The 20,041-nt window shown below is 43.1% G+C and overlaps 1 protein-coding gene across 41 annotated transcripts in view; it reads left to right on the top strand.

Annotated features, from left to right (window-relative positions):
* Positions 1 to 20,041, top strand: part of DLG1 (discs large MAGUK scaffold protein 1) — a 441,560-nt gene that overhangs the window by 222,829 nt on the left and 198,690 nt on the right. For all 41 annotated transcript variants that reach the window (XM_073358919.2, XM_073358923.2, XM_073358918.2 and 38 more), the window contains 2 exons: positions 4,801 to 4,851; positions 7,501 to 7,625. In XM_073358919.2, coding sequence (XP_073215020.1) covers positions 4,801 to 4,851; positions 7,501 to 7,625 — 176 coding nt within the window. The remainder of the gene's footprint in view (positions 1 to 4,800; positions 4,852 to 7,500; positions 7,626 to 20,041) is intronic.

Here is a 20,041-nt window from a genome sequence, read left to right as displayed (position 1 = left end):
ACAAAGGGTCTGTGTGTCTGTTGGTATGCTGCTTTTGTCGGGGATAGACCAGGAATGGAGTCTTAGAACTTTTAGTAAGTAATCTAGCTAGGTATGCGTTAGATTTTGATTTCTTTAAATGGCTGAGAAAAGAACTGTGCTGAATAGAATGACTGTTTCTGTCTGTGTGTCTTTTTTGTAACTTAAGGTTTTGCCTAGAGGGATTCTCTATGTTTTGAATCTAATTATCCTGTAAGGTATCTACCATCCTGGTTTTACAGGGGTGATTTTACAGGGACGTGATCGTTCCCCTCTATTCGACATTGGTGAGGCCTCATCTGGAGTACTGTGTTCAGTTTTGGGCCCCACACTACAAGAAGGATGTGGATAAATTGGAGAGAGTCCAGCAAAGGGCAACAAAAATGATTAGGGGTCTGGAACACATGAGTTATGAGGAGAGGCTGAGGGAACTGGGATTGTTTAGTCTGCAGAAGAGAAGAATGAGGGGGGATTTGATAGCTGCTTTCAACTACCTGAGGGGTGGTTCCAGAGAGGATGGTTCTAGACTATTCTCAGTGGTAGAAGAGGACAGGACAAGGAGTAATGGTCTCAAGTTGCAGTGGGGGAGGTTCAGGTTGGATATTAGGAAAAACTTTTTCACTAGGAGGGTGGTGAAACACAGGAATGCGTTACCTAGGGAGGTGGTAGAATCTCCTTCCTTAGAAGTTTTTAAGGTCAGGCTTGACAAAGCCCTGGCTGGGATGATTTAATTGGGGATTGGTCCTGCTTTGAGCAGGGGGTTGGACTAGATGACCTCCTGAGGTCCCTTCCAACCCTGATATTCTATGATTCTATGATTCCTTTACTTCTATTTCTATTAAAAGTCTTCTTGTAAGAAAACTGAATGCTTTTTCATTGTTCTCAGATCCAAGGGTTTGGGTCTGTGGTCACCTATGCAAATTGGTGAGGATTTTTACCAAACCTTTCCCAGGAAGTGGGGTGCAAGGGTTGGGAGGATTTTGGGGGGAAAGACGTGTCCAAACTGCGTCTCCCAGTAAACCCAATTAGAGTTTGGTGGTGGCAGTGGATATTCCAAGGACAAAGGATAAAATTAATTTGTACCTTGGGGAAGTTTTAACCTAAGCTGATGAAAGCAAGCTTAGGAGGTTTTCGTGCAGGTCCCCACATCTGTACCCTAGAGTTCAGAGTGGGGGAGGAACCTTGACAACTTCCACTACCTCCTCCCTCACATTTGCATACAGCGGGTCATTTGGTTTGGTCCTGGGCAGCCTGACTCATCAGACGATTAGTCTCCTGCTGCATCCAAGTTGCCTCCTGTTGGGCAGTTGCTTGGACCCAGATAGCCTGCTGCTGGGCTGCAGTGGCTTGTATTAGGGCCTTGACCATGTCATCCATCTTAGGGATGGGAGGGTTTTGGCTAACCCTCGTTTAAATCCCCAGCACATAGATCCCACCCCAGACACCACGTGCAGCAAATTGCCAGCACTACTATGATGGGTCTCACACTTTCTCTTCTTGGGTGGGGGTTCAGGGCACCGTTTCTTGCCCCTGAACTGGGGTATTAACTACCCCACTAGTGTTCTAGAGGAGGGGAGTGGAGAGGGAGGGACCCAGGTTCGCCCTCTACTCCGGGTCCCATTCCAGGGGCTGTAGGGATAGTGGTAAACCACTTAAACTAGCGGTTCCTTCCCCTAGGCTACTTCCCTATCCTGTCCTTCAGCTTGTGGGGCTTCCTGCCCTCCCTCTGCACAAACCACGTGTCCCTTTACCTGGTGTCTTGGTGGTCTTAGCCCACTGCAGCACTTCTCCAAACTCTCCTCTCTCCAAACTGCTCTCTGATCCAGCATCAAACCACTCTGCTTCAACTCCTCCTCTTGTCTGACTGAAGCAGGGGTTTTTTATCAGGTGACTGGCTTCAGGTGCTTTAATTGGCTTCAGGTGCTTTAATTAATCTATAGCAAACTTTCTTCCTTCTGCAGAGAATAAGGCTCCCGTCTAACACTCCCCTGCTGCCCTCTGGCCAGGCTGTGTCACAATACCGTAAAATCTAGCAAAGTTAAGGCTAAAGTTAGGCCTTGTGATCTTTGAGGTGATCAAATCCTTCAAAGCTTTGTGATAAGCTTTCTGTAGAATGGGCATCTTTGAACCCAGATTTGAGAAACAGAGGAAGACTAAAGAAGTGGCAAAATCTGTGTAATGAATCAGCTTTGAAGCAATTGAAAGTAAAGTAGTAAAATGACAGTTAGAACTTAATATAGTATCTTTGAAAATGGCATTAACTGTGACCAGCCTATTTAAAAATATTATAGAGGAAAACATCTTGTATTGCAACAAGGAATTGGCATTAACAAGTAGTTGCTCATTAAACTGACAATTTTAGAAGCACACTCAAACAACATGGTTCACGGAATAAATAATAAGATCTCAGTCCTACACTACTTAGCTGTCAATGTCATACAGATCTTTCAATGCCTTTTAATGTACCTTTACTCTCCTAGAAAGTTGTGACTTTGTCTCAACTTCCAACCAGCTAACTGTTAAACAGTTTTCAGAGTAGCAGCCGTGTTAGTTTGTATTAGCAAAAAGAAAAGGAGTACTTGTGGCACCTTAGAGACTAACCAATTTATTTGAGCATAAGCTTTCGTGAGCCACAGCTCACTTCCTCGGATGCATTCAGTGCCTTTCCTTTTCTTTTTGTTAAACAGTGCTTCATTTGGGCAAAAGGATCATCACAACTCCTCCTCTTTGGCTTATTTCTTCAACTCAGGTTTCAGAGTAACAGCCGTGTTAGTCCGTATTCGCAAAAAGAAAAGGAGTACTTGTGGCACCTTAGAGACTAACCAATTTATTTGAGCATAAGCTTTCGATGCAGTGAGCTGTAGCTCACGAAAGCTTATGCTCAAATAAATTGGTTAGTCTCTAAGGTGCCACAAGTACTCCTTTTCTCTTCAACTCAAACCTTCCATCTGCCTATGATGTCTATAAAGGTGGTATTTACTTTTTAATCTGAATTTTCCTTCTCTTTATATCACTCCCACACATTGCTTTCCTCAATGCAGTGTCAGCTGAAGTCCTCACCCATGCCTTCATATAATTGAATTCACTTAAGGATTGACATTAGCGGGGAAAAAAGAGTACAACAGACTACAGGATTCACTCTTGAATTTATCAAAATCAGTGCTTAAGTCACTTTAAGCCCCTGTAGTCAGATGAAGTGGGAATGAACTGTTTAAACACAGAGAAAAATTAAAATGTGATTAGAGAATTGGACTGCAAATGAGGCCAGAAGTTATGGACAATATTGCTTTGAGATCAGAAGATCTGGGCAGTTGTCTGTCCAACTTATAAAATTAAATTAATCAAATAAGGCATGAAAAAGAATTACAAAATGCTCATAGAAGTGAGGTAAAATTATCTATTTCCAGTAAAGGAAACACAAGATAAATATGACAAAGACCAGTATTTCAATTTCAGTAGGTGACTGACAGAGACACCTAGAGGGCAATAGATAATAGAAACTGAAAAACAAGGTAGAGCTAAATGAGTCAAATGGTACTCAAAAGTAGTTAGTAGTAGTAAACAACTGGCAATGAGTATGGAGGTGTCAGTAGAGTATATCTACAAGGTATCAGGCTAATCATAGAGATAAATACCAGTTTGGGGATAGTTGAAACTATGAGGGGAGGTAAGGTAAGGTTCCTGACTACCTTAAACAGTCAGGTGGAGGCACCAAGAAATCCAAGCCTAACTTGAATGAGCTGTTATTGCTGACAAAGGGTTGAAGCTATGCTGTTTTGCTTAGACACTGGCTTAGCAACACAGCTGCTTTGAAGACATTGCTTGGAGCACCCCTAACACAGCAAAAGGAGCAAAAAGCTACTGCCAAATTCCACTGAACTGTTAATGGGTCTTCATACTCCAAGAAAGATACAGGATTTCAGCTCCAACACAGTCAGTAACAGGCATCTCACCTTGGGGTGAGGAAGCTTTCCTCTTAACTTCCACTGAATGCATCCGATGAAGTGAGCTGTAGCTCACGAAAGCTTATGCTCAGATAAATTGATTAGTCTCTAAGGTGCCACAAAAGTACTCCTTTTCTTTTTGCGAATACAGACTAACACGGCTGCTACTCTGAAACAATTCCTCTTAACTGCAACTCATTTCTAAAGACGGAAACATGCTACACCAAATCCTGGAACAAAACTTGGAAAGAATATATGAGTTTTAAGTTTAATTTACAAAATATTCTGTTTTATTTTATTCTTTTTATTGAAGGTTTACAATCTATAATAAATGACAAATATTACTGTGACTGTTGAGTAAAAGTTTAAGTATTTTTATTAGTTTCCAGTGACAGACAATATGCAGAATTGCCATTTCCCTGCTGCCACTTAGCAGGAATAGGTACAGTGGCAAGGATGATGGTCTCAGCTTCTCTTTAGATTAAACATAAAATAAATCATTTCATCTCTAGAGATTTTTTCATTTTGTTCAAAGTCATTAAAGAAGATTATTGCTCCAAAGTATGTAGAACTTGTATCTTTAACATGCATACCGATACATCCGGGAGGTTAAAAACTTAAATCTAAATCAGCCTGGCTGAAACTCAGATTTTAAGTGAGTGTACAGTACGTAATCTAGTGGTTAGAGTAGGGGGTACTCTGGGAAGCATACAAGCTTACAGAGGAATTTGAATCAATCTGCAGAGAGGGGAGTAAGCCATCAGAGTACTGAGCAAATGTTCTGTGCTATGTGGAGTGTAAAATTCTACAGAACGTTTTTTCTTTTTCCTTCATTTAGGTTAATGGCACGGATGCAGATTATGAATATGAAGAAATTACACTTGAAAGGGTAATATTCTAAATGCTATTCCATAAATTGTATTTGGAAGGAAATTCATACTATTTGTATATGGCAAGATTGGCCTCTTGACGGCCTGCGGTTAAACAGCAATGCTATTTATTTTTAGATCTATTAATTTAACCTAAATATGAAATATATTGAATAGTGAGTATGAAAGGGGCACAAATTTTATTGCTTTTGCACACGCTTTATATTCTTAATTTAATACTTGTTAAATACTGTTCGGATAACTGAGCTGGAACTTCCATAGCCATTCCAAAATTGCTGTCTTGTGAGTTTTGATAATTATATCAGTACAGTTTAGACCAGTGCTTAATTCGTGCCAGGGCATGTGAAGCTTGAAGTTCATAGCCCTGGCAACCCTGGGCTTGCTTCATCAGTTGTGAAAGTAAAAAGATTGCTTGAGCCCTGGCATCTGTTTAATTACAAATTAAGCACTGGTATAGACAGCAGAAGTACTGAAGTCTGTCTACCAGCTGCTCTTGTATTTTAGCTTGGGTGAGACAAAAATCCTTAAATGTTGCAGTTAAACCAAACATTTTGATATCTGTACATATATTAGGTCATGACTTGATTTTCTTATCTACCTACCTAATAAACATTTTAACAGAATAACAGAGAATTCATTAACAGTATAGTATATTGTAGTTTACATTGTAGACTGAAAATCTAATCTGTAATATTAAATGGTGATATTTGACTCTGTATTGTTGCAGTGCTCTGGCAATATAGTTAATTTAAATAAATTAGTTTTATTTTGTTTTTGAGATTTTCTGACATTTGAGTACTGTGAAAAACTCAAATGGCTTAAAAAAAAATCTCAAAACCTTAAGCATGAAAATGGCGCTACAGTTCTCATACACATTGCTCTAATGGACCCTTATGTTGCAGTTAAAACAAGCATTTTTACATCTATGTGCATTCCAGGTTCTGTTAGACTCGAGCAGTGTATATGGCAACTGCAGTGATATTTTTGTGCTCAAGATTTCTGGATTTTTCTTAACAGTTTGAGCATTCCCCATTTAACAATAAAGCTCATTTGTCATTGTTGTAATTTCCATTGTCCTTCCATGAGCTTGCATTCCACTTAGAGCCATAGCATTATCAAACAAGCCCTGCAGCTTATTTGTAAATGACAAATAAAATAAACAGACTCTAAATCTAGCAGAGTAGTAGTACTCAGTAAATAGCAGAGAGTGGGAGACCCAGATTTTGTTAATGCACCTACCCTCTTTTATAATCAATTAGCAGAAATGGAGGTGTTCCACAGGGACCCTTCTCATTCAAGCAGTAAAGTTGACAAGCTCTAGAATATAAATTTCAGTTCATATCTTAATGAGGAAAGGAGAATTTGTATTTCTATTATGATGTCTTGATGTGGAGAGTGGTGATTTACAGCAAAGGAAATAGTGGAAATTCACAGCTTCATCTGTGGTGCAAACTGTTTACTCCCCTTTTGTCCCCTGGGAGGATTTGTGGGGGTAGAGAGCAACAAATATCTTTGGGTAAAATAGCGTATAAAAGAATCCAAAATTAATAGAAAGATTTTGTACTTACTCCTTTACCTCAAAAATAAATCTGAAATGAAATGAAAATATTAATACTTCAGTGACTGGAAAAACAAACATGTTATAGAGACACAAATGATGTAGCCACAGTAACTAATTCTTCTCTCTCCATTTGAGAATTTTTAAAATCTCTTTGAGCTGCATAATTGCAATATTTGTTCTAGTTTGACTAAGTTCACAAGTGAAGCAAAAGTAGTCTCAGTCTAGTCCACTCATTTATCCACTTTATAAAACTGTCAGCCATGTGGCCATGATTACTCTACTTGGCAGAAGACAGATACTGAAACAGCTTCTGTGTTAGTGTAAGACTGAGACACTTGTACAGAACAAGGTGGGAAAGCATCTCTAGAAAGTCTCTAACAGTGTAGCTTTATAGCACAGTAATTTGCAGTGTGAACCACAGACGGTTTAGGACAGTAATATAGGCAAGTCAGCAGTGAGCTGATACTTAAAATCAAATAGAGTAAATTTAGATCAGGCTTAAAAACATATACTTTAACATTCATCATGTTTTATGTTTTCCACATAGTTTTTTCCCCTTTGAAACTATAACAGGAGGAGAGAAGGGTATTTGCTGAAAACAATGAGCACGTGATTTCTGCAGAGCTTATGGGATAAGAAAGTCTATAATTTGTAGCATTTCAACAAAATATCAGAATCCGACATTCCAGTTCCTGGAGAGTGTGTGTGTTTGGAGCGTTTTTTCAACCGATGGATTCTTTTGCCTCAAAAGAGGAAACCACAGTAGCTTTATTGATTAGTTGTTATTGTTAACATGAACATTGACACAATCTGACTTGTTCCTGTAGCGATAAACAAATTGGAGTTTACACCATAGTAGAAACTGTTTCTCTGTTATTTTTGAAGGGCATGTCAGTTTCTCACCATTTTTTCCAAAATAATAAAAATAAATGTTATCCTCTAGTACATAATATAGGCTCAGCAGCATTCCACTAGGAGTGGAATTATATCTGTTTGATAAAACATAAAATGTTTTCTTTCCTGATTTGCTTTTACCCTACTTATTTTTAAAAGAAAATTATGCAACTAAGTGATATTTATTTTTCAGGGAAATTCAGGGCTTGGCTTTAGCATTGCAGGTGGTACGGACAACCCACACATTGGGGATGACTCAAGTATTTTCATTACAAAAATCATAGCAGGGGGTGCAGCTGCTCAGGATGGAAGATTACGGTATGTCAACTGTATTATTGAATGCAGTGCCTGTTATTAGAAGGGAAAGGACAAAACATTTTCATGTGGTTTTATTATTTTTTCTTCTACTGGTATAATTTAAAAGAAACAATACTCTATAATTTATGCAGCGTTTATTTAGTAAGTAACATAAATAATTTTTTACGTAAATTAAACAGGGTTTATTTGTTTTGTATATAATCCAACATCTCTAATTTAGTGAATTCAGTTTTCTGTTACATGGTGTAAATATATTGTACCAATTTCTTGGTCTTCCTTAATTCAATAGGACTGTTGACAACAGGTAAGTATTTAGTTTAAGAGCATCCCTTGTCTAGAAGCGATTGGGACAGATTCTCAACCCTGGCTCTGGCCTGACAGGGAATCCACAGGTGATGTAGAGTCCATCTCTATCATCCACTCTACACACACCCTGGGGAAAGAGTCATGTCAGAAGGAGGCAGAGCACTCTTCTGATTATGGACCAACACAAAAATCCCCATGGGACCTCTATAGCTTGCCATTTAGAGCACACCTTGAGCATCTCTAAATTCTGACCCTCCCCAAGCCAGCCTACGAGAGTGGGAGTAAAAAGGCACCTTTCTTTTCTACACCAGTTCTTCAGATGCCCTGCGTCTGAACTCATTGGGACACAGGGTGGGGTTAGTAATCCAAATTTGGGGTCAGTTTGCCAAGGGTTCCCAAGATACAGTCACTGAATTAAACAGCTTTTCTTAAGGTTTATGTATTTTTTCCAACATTTTCTTCCATACACATTCAACATTTGTATAGGTGAAGGGGATAAGCAGTCAGCTGTGAACCTGATCCACCCAACCAGTGTCAGTTTGAGTCCCACCTAAGGCAGGAATCTGGAAAAGGTCTGAAGGCATATTACTAAAATCTGCCTTTGTCAGGGTGTGGTTTTGGTTTTTTTTTGTTTGACTGCTTTTATTTTATTTTTTTTAGACTTTGAGTGAATATAGTCAAAATATTTGAGTGATGGAGGAATTAGAAATTTGAATGCTTGTTAGGAAGAGAGGAGAATGAGGGGTTGTACAAGTCGGTGGCGGGGGAGGAGGAGAGAGATGTTTGAGGCTGCAGTGAGGGGAGGAAGGATTATGGGGAGGTGGATAAATGGGGATGTATGGTAGGGAAGGAAGGATGGGAGGCTCAGGTGAGAGGTTGGGAACGGAGATTGGGAGTGAAGCGGGACATGCAGGTGAATGGCAGGGTGACTTGGGGAGAATAGGGGCAGAGGGTTCTCTTAGCCCTGCTTTCTCCCTACTCGTGTGCGGTGTGTCTGCTAGGATCAGAGGGGAAGGGGCTGTTTCCTTTCCCTCCACCTATATGTGTGAGACAGGATCTGGGTTGCCTGACCCCTTGTGTGAGTGCTGGGATCTGGGGGGCCTGCCTCCTTGTGTGTATGTTGAGTGGGGGCTGCTCATCTATGTGGGTGTAACTCTCCACCCCCTATTGTTAACCAGGTGTTTGAGGGTCTAAGCCCCTCTCCCTGCTCCAATTCATGTGAACTGGGATTTGAGGGACCCTGTCCCTGTAAGGGTGTCTGAGCACCTCACCATGCTCTATCTAGGGAAGCCCTGCACCTCTGGATGGAGAGCCGAGAACCTGCAAAGTGGGAGAATATACGGAGAACTCACTGCTGAGACTGGGATGAGGAGTTGAGAATGAGCATGCTAGATGCATATCACAATCTCTCCAGCACTGGGGAGAGGGGATGGGAACACCCACTGACATAAAAGGAACAGTTAACACATCTCAGAGCTGTTTCTGGTTGCATTCATCTGCAGGAGGTGTTCCCATTCAGTGGAAAGAAAAGGAGTACTTGTGGCACCTTAGAGACTAACCAATTTATTAGAGCATAAGCTTTTGTGAGCTACAGCGATCTGACGATCTGAGGAAGTGAGCTCCTCACGATCTGAGGAAGTGAGCTGTAGCTCACGAAAGCTTATGCTCTAATAAATTGGTTAGTCTCTAAGGTGCCACAAGTACTCCTTTTCTTTTTGCGACTACAGACTAACACGGCTGTTACTCTGAAACCATTCAGTTGAGACCATCTCATTGAGAATAATGGGCCTCACCATGTCTCTCTGAGTCCTCTATGCAGCAGATGGATGTGGAGAGCTATAGTTAAGGTGGGGAAGGCCTTTGCAGATCTCATATCACAGTTAAGCTGCTCCAGCTATTGCTTCCACCATTTGGCACAGCTACACCTAATACAGTGAATGCACCTGGAGTCCATTCAGATCATTTCCAGTGACTAAGGTGGCAATGGCATGTGCCTTAATTCTGTATTTCCTGATTTGCAGAGGTTTGAATTTTGCTAAACTTGACCTTCTGGAAGGGCATGAGATAACTCTGGGCAATCTTAACTGCATTAATGAAGGTTTTTGTCAGTGAATAATACTTACACAGTGTAGTTCTGCAGATAGAACTAATTTAGTTCCATTTTTGATTTCACCATTTGGACTTCTTTACTTCACTTTCTAGTGGTATGCTTCTTGTAGAAGTTAGCTGAAATCTTAATGTTTATCATTATAAACTATTTACAAATTATCATTACTAAATATCATTAGTTATCAGTGGTTCGCTATCAGATTGTCAGGTCATGTTTAGTAAGGTGTCATAGGTGTCTGTCCTAGGTCTGGTACTATTCCATTAATGACTTGGATGATGGAGCGTAGAGTATGCTTATAAAATTTGGGAATGATACCAAGCTGAGAGGGATTGCAAGCTTTTTGAAGGTCAGAATTAGAATTCAAAGTGACTTTGATAAATTGGATAATTGGTCTGAAATCAAGAAGATGAAATTCCATACAGGACTGTACAAGGTACTACACTTAGGAAGGAAAAATGGAGATGAATGAATTCAAATGGAGAATACCGTGTTAGTGCTGCGGACAAGACTCTGGGGGTTATAGAATCATAGAAATGTAGGGCTGGAAGGGATTTCAAGAACTCAAGTCCAGCACCTTGCCCGTGGCAGGACCAAGTAAATTAGACCATCTGTGACATGTTTGTCCAACCTGTTCTTCAAAACCTCCAGTGACAGGGATTCCATAACCCCCCATAGTAACATATTCCAGTGCGTAACCATATTTACGGTTAGAAAGTTTTTCCTAATATCTGACCTAACCCTTCCTTGCTGTAGGTTAACCCTGTTACTACTTGTCCTACCTTCAGTGGACATGGGAAAAAATTGATCACTGACATCTTTATACCAGCCCTTTACATATTTGAAGACAGTTGACAAATCCCCCCTCAGTCTTCTTTACTGAGGGGCAGGGCCAGCTATAGGATTTTTGCTGCCCCAAGCAAAAAAATTTTTGGCCGCCCCCGCTTTTTTTTCATGTCCCCCAGCTCCGCCCCAACTCCGCCCCTTCCCCAAATCCCTGGGTGTGCCGCATTCCCCCCCCACCCCATTGCTTCCTGCGGCTCCCCCCTGCTACCCCCTGCCTCTCAGGTGAGGGAGAGGCAGCGCATTCAGGAGAGCAGGTAGAGCGGAGATGAGCGAGGGTGGGGGGAGCGCAGGAAGTAACACTCCCCACCCCAGCTCACCTCCGCTCCACCAGTGCCGCCGCGGCAAGCCTGGGAGGGAGAGGGGAGAAGCGGAGCGGTGGCGGGCGTGCTCAGGGGAGCAGGTGGAGGCAGAGCTGGGGCGGCGGGGGCACATTCCTAGGGGCGGCTTGGCCAGTGCTGGAATGCCACCCCTAGGAATGTGCTGCCCCAAGTAGCTGTTTGTTTTGCTGGTGCCTAGAGCTGGCCCTGCTGAGGGGATGCCAGAGTTACATCATGACCAATTTAAGGCCATTATATAGGAGGGACAGGTAGTGCACTGCTGCAATCTGCCCTTGACGCGGCAGACAAAGCAGCTAGGTCCATCTCCACGGTGATGCAACAAGCGTCATGGCTCTCTGTTGGGTTTTCCAAAAGAGGTGCAGTCAACTGTTGAGGACCGCCCCTTTGAGGGCACAAAGCTCTTTGCGGAGAAGACTGATGCCTCCCCTTGCACCCTGAAGGATTCCATGGCTACACTCTGGTTACTGGTTATCTACAATATCAGCCTAAAGGCTGTCTAAATGGGTCTCAAAAAGCATTAGACGGTGTTACCAAGCTCACAACATGACCCCTCCAGATTCTATTCGTACACACTCCATGAAGTTGATCTCCTCATCCATTGTCTTCTTCAAGAATGTCCCTATCTCAGAGATCTGTAGAGCGGCAATTTAGGTGTCTGTACACACTTTCGCAAAACGCTGTGTGCTCACTGGTGACTGTGCCTCAATGCCATCTTCAGCTCCACAGTACTGTCATCTGTAACTGACCCATCTCTGAAGTCCCCGCCTTCCAGTAGGGATACTACTCAGAAGACACCTACCATGGAGCACCACAAGGAAGTTACTCACCTTGTGCAGTAATGATGGTTCTTCGAGATGTGTATCCCTGTGGGTGATCCAAAACCCACCCTCCTCCCCTCTACTTTGGAGTTCTTGTCAATGACTCTGCGGTAGAGAAGGAACTGGGGAGGGTTATCCCGCATGTGCTGGCTAGCCTCGTGGCACCGCACAAGGGGAGACAGTGCCTGCATGGGCCTAATGGACACTACTACAGAAGTTCGCTGATCAGCAGTGCAGGGACGCAAGCATACCTACCATGGAACACCCATAGGGACACACATCTTGAAGAACCATCATTACTACATGAGGTGAGTAACTTCCTTTTACTGCCTTTTATATCCCTTGATAGGTATAACTCATTTTGTGGCTTAGCCTTTCTGATTTTGTTCCTACATGCTTGTGCTGTTCTTTTTTATGGCTCCTTCGCAATTTGTCCATGTTTCTACTTTTTGTAGGATTCCTTTTTGATTTTCAGGTCATTAAAGAGCTCCTCTTACCATTCTTCCTATCTTTCCCTGGCATTGGGATAGTTTGCAGTTGTGTCTTTAATATTATCTCCTTGAGAAACTGTCCACTCTCCTGAACTCTTTTTTCCTTTAGATTTTCTTCCCATGGGTCTTTACCCACCAGTTCTCAGAGTTTGTTAAAGTCTGCCTTTTTGTTAAGCTGCTCTCTCTCCTTCCTTTCCTTAGAATCATGAAATTTGTCATTTCCTGATCACTTTCACCTACTTTGCCTTCCACCTTCAGATTCACAAACAATTCCTCCTTGTTCAGAATCAAGTGTAAAATGGCTGTCCTACTGGTTACTTCCTCTGCTTTCTGGAGCAAAAAGTTGTCCCCAATACATTCCAAGAACTTATTTGAAATTTTGTGTTTTGCCACTTTACTTTTCCAACAGATGTCTGATTAGTTAAGTATCCCATTATTACCAGGTCTTGTGTTCTGGGTATTTCTGTTATTTGTTATAGAAATGCCTCATCCACCTCCTTTTCCTCATTTGGTGGTCTATAGTAGACCACTACCATAACATCACCCCTATTTTTTACCCTTTACCCACAGACTCTCAACTGGTCTACCTCTTTCTGGATCTCAGAACAAGTGTATATACTCCTGATGCATTATGCAACACCTCCTCTCTTTTTACGCACCTGTCCTTCCTGAACAAGCTGTAGCCCTCTATGCCAATATTCCAGTCATGAGACTTATCCCACCAAGGCTCTGTGATGCCGATTAAGTTATAATTTGGCTTATATACTAATACTTACAATTCTTCCTGCTTTTTCCCCCCATACTCCTTGCATTTGTGCAATAGTGGATCACAAATTCAATGAATCAACAATGTAATGCAGTTGCAAAAAAAGCTTTTATAATTTTGGCATGTATTAACAGGAGACTCACATGTAAGACATGAGGGGTAATTGTTCCACACTGCTCAGCACTGGTGAGGCTTCAGGCTCAGGTACTCTGTCCAGTTTTGGGTGCCGCACTTTAAGAAAGAGGTTGACAAATTGGAGAAAGCCCAGAGGAGACCAACAAAAATAATAAGATTTAGAAAACATGACTTCTGATGAAAGGTTAAAAAAAAGTTGGCATGTTTAGTCTTGAGAAAAGAAGACTGAGGGGACTTGATAACTGTCTTCAAATATGTTAAGGGCTATCATAATGAGGATGGTGATCAATTGTTTTCCGTATCCACTGAAGGTAGGACAAGTAGTAACGGGGTTAACCTGCAGCAAGGAAGGTTTAGGTTAGATATCAGGAAAAACTTGCTAACTGTAAAGATAGTTCAGCACTGGAATATGAAGAACAGGACGGGCAAACGGCTATTAGGTCTAGTCCAGGGTTACTTGGTCCTGCCTCAGTATGGAGGGGGGATTGGGCGAAGTGATTCTGTAATTATTCCAGGAGCTCAGCCTTTTCTAGAATTCAGGTTTAACTATTCCATGTTTCTTTGCAAACTAGTCTTAATATCGTCTTGCCCCAGATACTCATCGGATCATGCAAACAAGATTTGATCAAATGAATTGGACAATTTTGGCAGGTTTGCTAATAAATTATTATTAGTTTTGTAGTCCAGGTTCATCTGTATGGTTACTCTCTGTCTTCCATACAAACTCATTTTTATGATGTAATATTTAGAAGTGAAAGGAAAATAATTCTCTGACAGGTGATTCACTAATAAATTAAAGGCTTAGATTTAAGATGCTTCATTATATCTAGTCAAAATGTTGGCACTTCGTTAGTTAGGTAGTATTCACTGATTTATGCAGAATTGTGCTAAAAGCATTTTGAAATGAATGGTTTTTCTAAAAGTCTTTATGGAATTGTTAATTCTGAACAGTCTCAAGAATTTGCCAGCATTACTGTGCAAAACAAAAATCTGTTTTAAGATAAACTTGTGTTCCTTCTAATATATATTTACAGAGCTAGTTCTGGAATTGATTATGCATATTATTATTTATTTGTATTATCATGACACATAGTTGCCCCGGTCAATGACCAGGACCCCATTGTCAGAACAAAAGTATCTAATTATTGAACAAGAGACAACAGATGGATACAGCCAAACCAATGGGAGTGTACAAGTAAACAATGAGCCGATACTAGTCAGCATGGTAGGCTGTGGTCTGAGCACACTAGCATCCTAACTATTGTCACAGTTTTTGTAGGCTTTATGACAGAGTAGAGTTTTAAGGAGGATGTTGAGTTAGTTTTGTGGATGTTTACAAGGAGCTAGATGCAATCAGAGGGGTTTCATGTTCAAAGTGATGATCTAGGAAAAGGATCTTCACAGCTGCATTCTAAATGGATATTAGAGGAGCAAGATTGCATTTGTCAATGCCAAAAAAAAGGATGAGGTAGTAATTCAGATGCAAGAGGATAAGAGCCTGGATGGAAGTTTTATCTGTGTGGATGGATAGGAAAGACTGTATCTTAAGAGATGTTATGCAAAAAGACTCTGAAAGATTTAGACATATCCTGGATGTGAGAACCTAGAAGGATAACTCAGCTGAAGATGACAGGCAGGGTGGTGGTGTTGTCCACAATGAATGAGACAGTAGGTGGCAAATTGGATTTAGGAGGGAAGATTAAGAGCTGTGTTTTAGCCATGTTGAGCTTGATCTTATGGCTATGCATCCATTAGGAGATATCACAGAAACAAGCTGAGATTTTAATTTAGACAGAAGGAGACAGGTCTGGAGTAGAGAGAGAGAAATCTGAGTCATCCACATAGAAATGGTAGTCAAATTCATTTTCGCAGATGAGATTACCCCGATATAAGGTATAGAGGGAGAAGGAGACCAAGATAGAGTATGAGGGTATTAGAAGGATCCTCTGAAGGACATGCTGAAGGAGAGAGAGGTAAAACGATTAAGGGTGGAGGAGAGCAAAGCATGGGGAGAGTCAACAACTATATCAGTAGAAGACAGGGAAGGGAGGACAGGGCTGAGAGCAGACGAGAAGCCATCAATGTTGATAGGATGGAAGTCAGAGAACAACTGAGTGACATGTCATGAGTGAGGACTAGTGGGTGATTTTGAAAGAGATTAGGTGATGGTCACTATGGAGAAACTCAGTAACAGAGAGTTCAGAGAGAGAGCAGTGCTTGGATAAGACCAAGTCAAGCAAGTGGCCCTTTTGTTGAATGGCAGTGTTGCACCAGAGCTGCAGGTTGAATGAAGAGGTGAGGGTGAAGAAATGTAAGCTAACGGATCAGTGGGTCATCAGCATGGAAGTTGAAGTCACCTAGAGTGAGTGAGGGAGACCGAGGACAGGAAGAGAGCCAGGGGTAGACTGTAGGTGACAGCAGCATGGAGGAGGAGAGAAGAGTCAGACGCGATGCTCAAAAAAGGAGAAAATGGGAAGGGGGAGGAGGAGTGGGGTTTGAAGCATCAGAATGGGAGAGAAGCCCATGGTGATATCTTGGTGAGGTGTGTCAGAGGGCAGATGCCGTGTCAGATGAAGGGATCTAGGGCTCTGTGGGAGCCGGAAACTTGAAGGGAGGAAGAGATAAAGAGGTCATGGATGAGATCTTTTCAAAGAGGGAGCTTAAGAAGGGAAGGAGAGGGATGGCCATGAGGTTAAGAGTGGTGGCGCCGAAGGGGCGGAGGTGGTGGCGGGAATTTGTGTGAGAGAGAAGGCCATGGTTGGAGTAGATGTTGTCAGAGGTGAGGGATAGGCAGAGGAGGGTGTGGATGTGGGTTCTGGATTTGTGCTGTTAGGAGGAAGGTAGAGATTGGGATGTGGAGGGGAAGAAATATGGTGGAAACTATAGAGGGGTAAGGATGAGGAAATGGAGCCACTGGAGAGAAGGAAGGATGAAGAGGATGGATGCTGTGATGCAGAAAGAGGGATGTTGTTAGAGCTATGGGTGAGTGGCATCTGGACACAGGCATGTAGGTGTACGTATACATGCATACAGAAACATGTTTGAATAATGCTGTGAAGGTAGGCTTGCAGAAATCTCTCCTGAAGTAGTTGGAGTGCATTGCCTTTCTGTATCTGAGGGGCAAGGCAGATGCAGCTGGTCTGTGCCACTAAAGGGATCTGGGCAGGGGGCACCCCAGGACAGCAGCAGGTTGCTGTTTTAGAATCTTAATACATGTCATTCAGGGCCCCATGTTAACCTGTTGACTGCTGTCTGATGCACAACTGACATCTGCCAGAACTTGCTGGCAGTCAGACCAGGCATATCAGGTATGTCTAGACATTGTTTATTTTAGTACAATGTCATTACAGCACCAGCAGCACATTAAATGGACTGCAAAGCCATCAGTGACCTAATTAACCTGCCAAAGCAGGAGGGAAACGTTTTACAGCAGAAGCAGAGGAAGTTCTTTGTTAAAGTGCGGGTTAAAACTCTACTTCTTTTTCTCCTGTGCTTCCTAGTTTGCTGAACAGTAGTTAGCTACTCTTTCCTTTAAGTGCTGACCACATTTTTTTGCAAGTAAAAAATAGTTTGTGTAACATTCTGATTAAAATACCTTGAAACTGAAGCTGCTTCTTCCGGTGATGGTCCCTATTGGTATTCCACACATGTATGTGCCTGTGCACCATGCTTCTGAGTCTGGAAGTGTTTCTCAGCAGTGTCCACTGACCCCCCCCTTGTGCATGTGTATCCCCTCATGCTCCCAGCTGAGAGTATAATACATGGTGAGGGTTAATGCCTCTCCAGTTCCCTCTTACTCCCACATGGCAGTTGGTACTGGAGATCATCCATCAAAGATATTCAGTAGAATTCCTCTCATTTCCACCTCATTGTCCCCACCCCGGATTTCCTCTGGTGACCCTTCCCATGAATGCATCCTCCAACAAGAAGTGGGCAGTCTGCTTTTCCAGGGGGCCATCGGGCCTGTCCCACATCACTACAGTAGATGGGGTTTTTACTCATTGTACTTCCTCATCCCGAAGAAGGGCATATTAGATGGCAGTGTCGTATTCTAGACCTTTGGGTGCACAATAGCTTTATCAGGAAATCCAAATTTCTTGTGGTAATACCGGCATTGATTATCCCTCCCCTGGGGAGCCTGGTTCTCAGCTCTCTACATGAAGGATGCTTACTTCCATGTAGATATCCACCTGGCCCACCACAAGTTTCTCCATTTTTGAGTGGGACACCACCATTACCAGGTTTAGACCCTCCTGTTTGGTATAGCAGTGGCTCCATGAGTGTTCACGAAGGTCTTTGCTGTATACTCCTATCTTGACTACTGGCTCCTCATGGGGTTTTCGCACCAGGAAGTAACCTCCACAGTCCTCGTCCATTGCACACTGTTGGCATCTGCAGTATCTGCATCAACGAGGACAAGTTGATGTTTACACCTACACAGACAATACCATTTATTGGGGCATGTCTTGACTCCATCACAGCAAGAGCTTTCCTCCCACCAGACCACTTCGCAACACTGATGTCTGTCATTACAGACCTGCCTTGCAGGCCTGGTACCATGGTCCACTGCTGCCTCTCTCTCTCCTCAGCCATATGTGATACCACACGCACGTCTCCACATGCGTTGCCTCCAAGTGTGGCTCTTTTTCACCTACAAACCCAGTATGGACCATATGCAGACCAGAGACCTCATTACCCAGAGTCTCACTCACATGATGGACCAATCCTTCCAAAGTCTTAATTGGCACCCCCTTCACTCTACCCACATCCCAGGTCACCCCTAACAATTGACACCTCCCTCACGGGTTGGGGAGCCCAGGTAGACCACCACACAGCCCAGAACATGTGGATGCCATGGGAGGCCAGGATGCACATAAATATGCTAGAGCTCCGGGTGATCCATTGACCATGCTGGCCCTTTCTTCCACTTATTTGATCTGTCTATGTTCAACTTCTCTCCAACAACATCGCGGAAGTCATGTACATCAACAAGCAGCGTGGCCCCAAGCCTTCCTCTCTCTGCTCCAAGTTCATCTGCCCCTGGAACTGGTGCATCAAAAACCATGTAATACTTCAAGCCATGTACCTCCCACGCATTGAGAACTCCCTAGTCAATGTGCTCAGCCGACTCTATATCAATCACGAGTGGGGGTTGCACAATGCCATGATACAGTGCCTCTTCGAGAACTACGGCACCTCTTTGCCACTCATGAGAACAGAAGTTGCCCCTCTGTTGTTCCAGCGGTGCAGTATGGGTGGACATGCAGGGTGACGCCCTCCTTCTGTCCTGGACAGGAGACCTCCACTGCGCTTTCCCTCCCATTCCGCACTTCCTGCAAGTAATCCTCAAAGTTTGCCTGGACAGAGCCACCGTGATCTTCATAGCCCCATTCTAGTTCTGTCAGTTCTGGGTTCATGGATCTTCTTCAACTCTCTACTCATATACCAATCCGCCTTCATACACTCCCAGATCTACTCACACAAGATCAGGGGAGACTATTGCATCCCAGTCCGAGCCACTTCACTTCACAGCCTGGTATTTGGCTGGGGATTGACGGTGGACCATGCATGCTCCATCCTGGTGTGGTGAATCCTTACTCAGAGCAGGAGAGAATCCACCAGAATTGCTATCAGACAAGATGGAGATGCTTCATGCTATGGGTTCACCGTCACTCATTGAATACCGTATCTATACCAGTTGTTCTGGACTACCTTCTCGACCTCAAAACATCCAGCCATCACCTGTATATGGGTGCAGCTGGCAGCAGTCGGCTCCTTTCTTCCTCCTGTGGATGGCACTTCAGTGTTTATGCATCTCACAATTGCTTGCTTCGTGAAGGGTTTGTTCAACACCTCTTCACCAGTACTAAAGCGCACACCTGCGTGGGACCTTAATCCCTTCCTCTCCGCCTTCATGAAACCACCCTTTGAACTGTTGGCAACATGCTCCCTCTCCCACCTCTTGATGAAAGTGGCATTCCTGGTAGCCATAACTTCAGCAAGATGGGTCAGTGAGTTGATAGTCATGATGGCAGATCCTCCCCCTACACTATATTTCACAAGGGGAAAGGTGTCCCTTCAGTTCCATCCTAAATTCCTCCCAAAGGTCATGTTGGGAATTCCACCTGAACCAGTGCATCCACCTATCTGTTTTCTGCCCCAAACTGCACATCTCCCCCACTGACAAGGTCCGTCATGCACTGGCTTTCTACCTTCACAGTACTCGACCCTTTTGAACATCGCTAAAGCTCTTTGTGGCCATTGCCAAACGGTCCACATGTCAAGCCCTCTCCTCTCAACCAATCTCCAAATGGGTCTCGGGGTGCATCCTGGAATGCTACAACTTGCTTGAAGTACCCACACCTGATAGAATCATGGCTCACTCTACACGAGCACAAGCTGCCACATCAGCCTTGCCAGGGTACATCCACTAACAAGACATTTGTCATGTAGCCACCTGATGCTCTGTCCACATCTTCATAACCAGTATGCCATCACAAAAGTAAGTGGCAGCTACAGACACAGCGGTTGGCTAAACTTTACTCATGACCGCACTTCCATTAGCATCCTTGCAACCAACTCTGCTCGTGAGTCACATGTGGAATACAC

The sequence above is a fragment of the Lepidochelys kempii genome, chromosome 9 (genome assembly GCF_965140285.1).
Source record: "Lepidochelys kempii isolate rLepKem1 chromosome 9, rLepKem1.hap1, whole genome shotgun sequence".
Taxonomy (NCBI): Eukaryota; Metazoa; Chordata; order Testudines; family Cheloniidae; genus Lepidochelys; species Lepidochelys kempii.
This window is presented reverse-complemented; position numbering and strand designations above follow the sequence as displayed.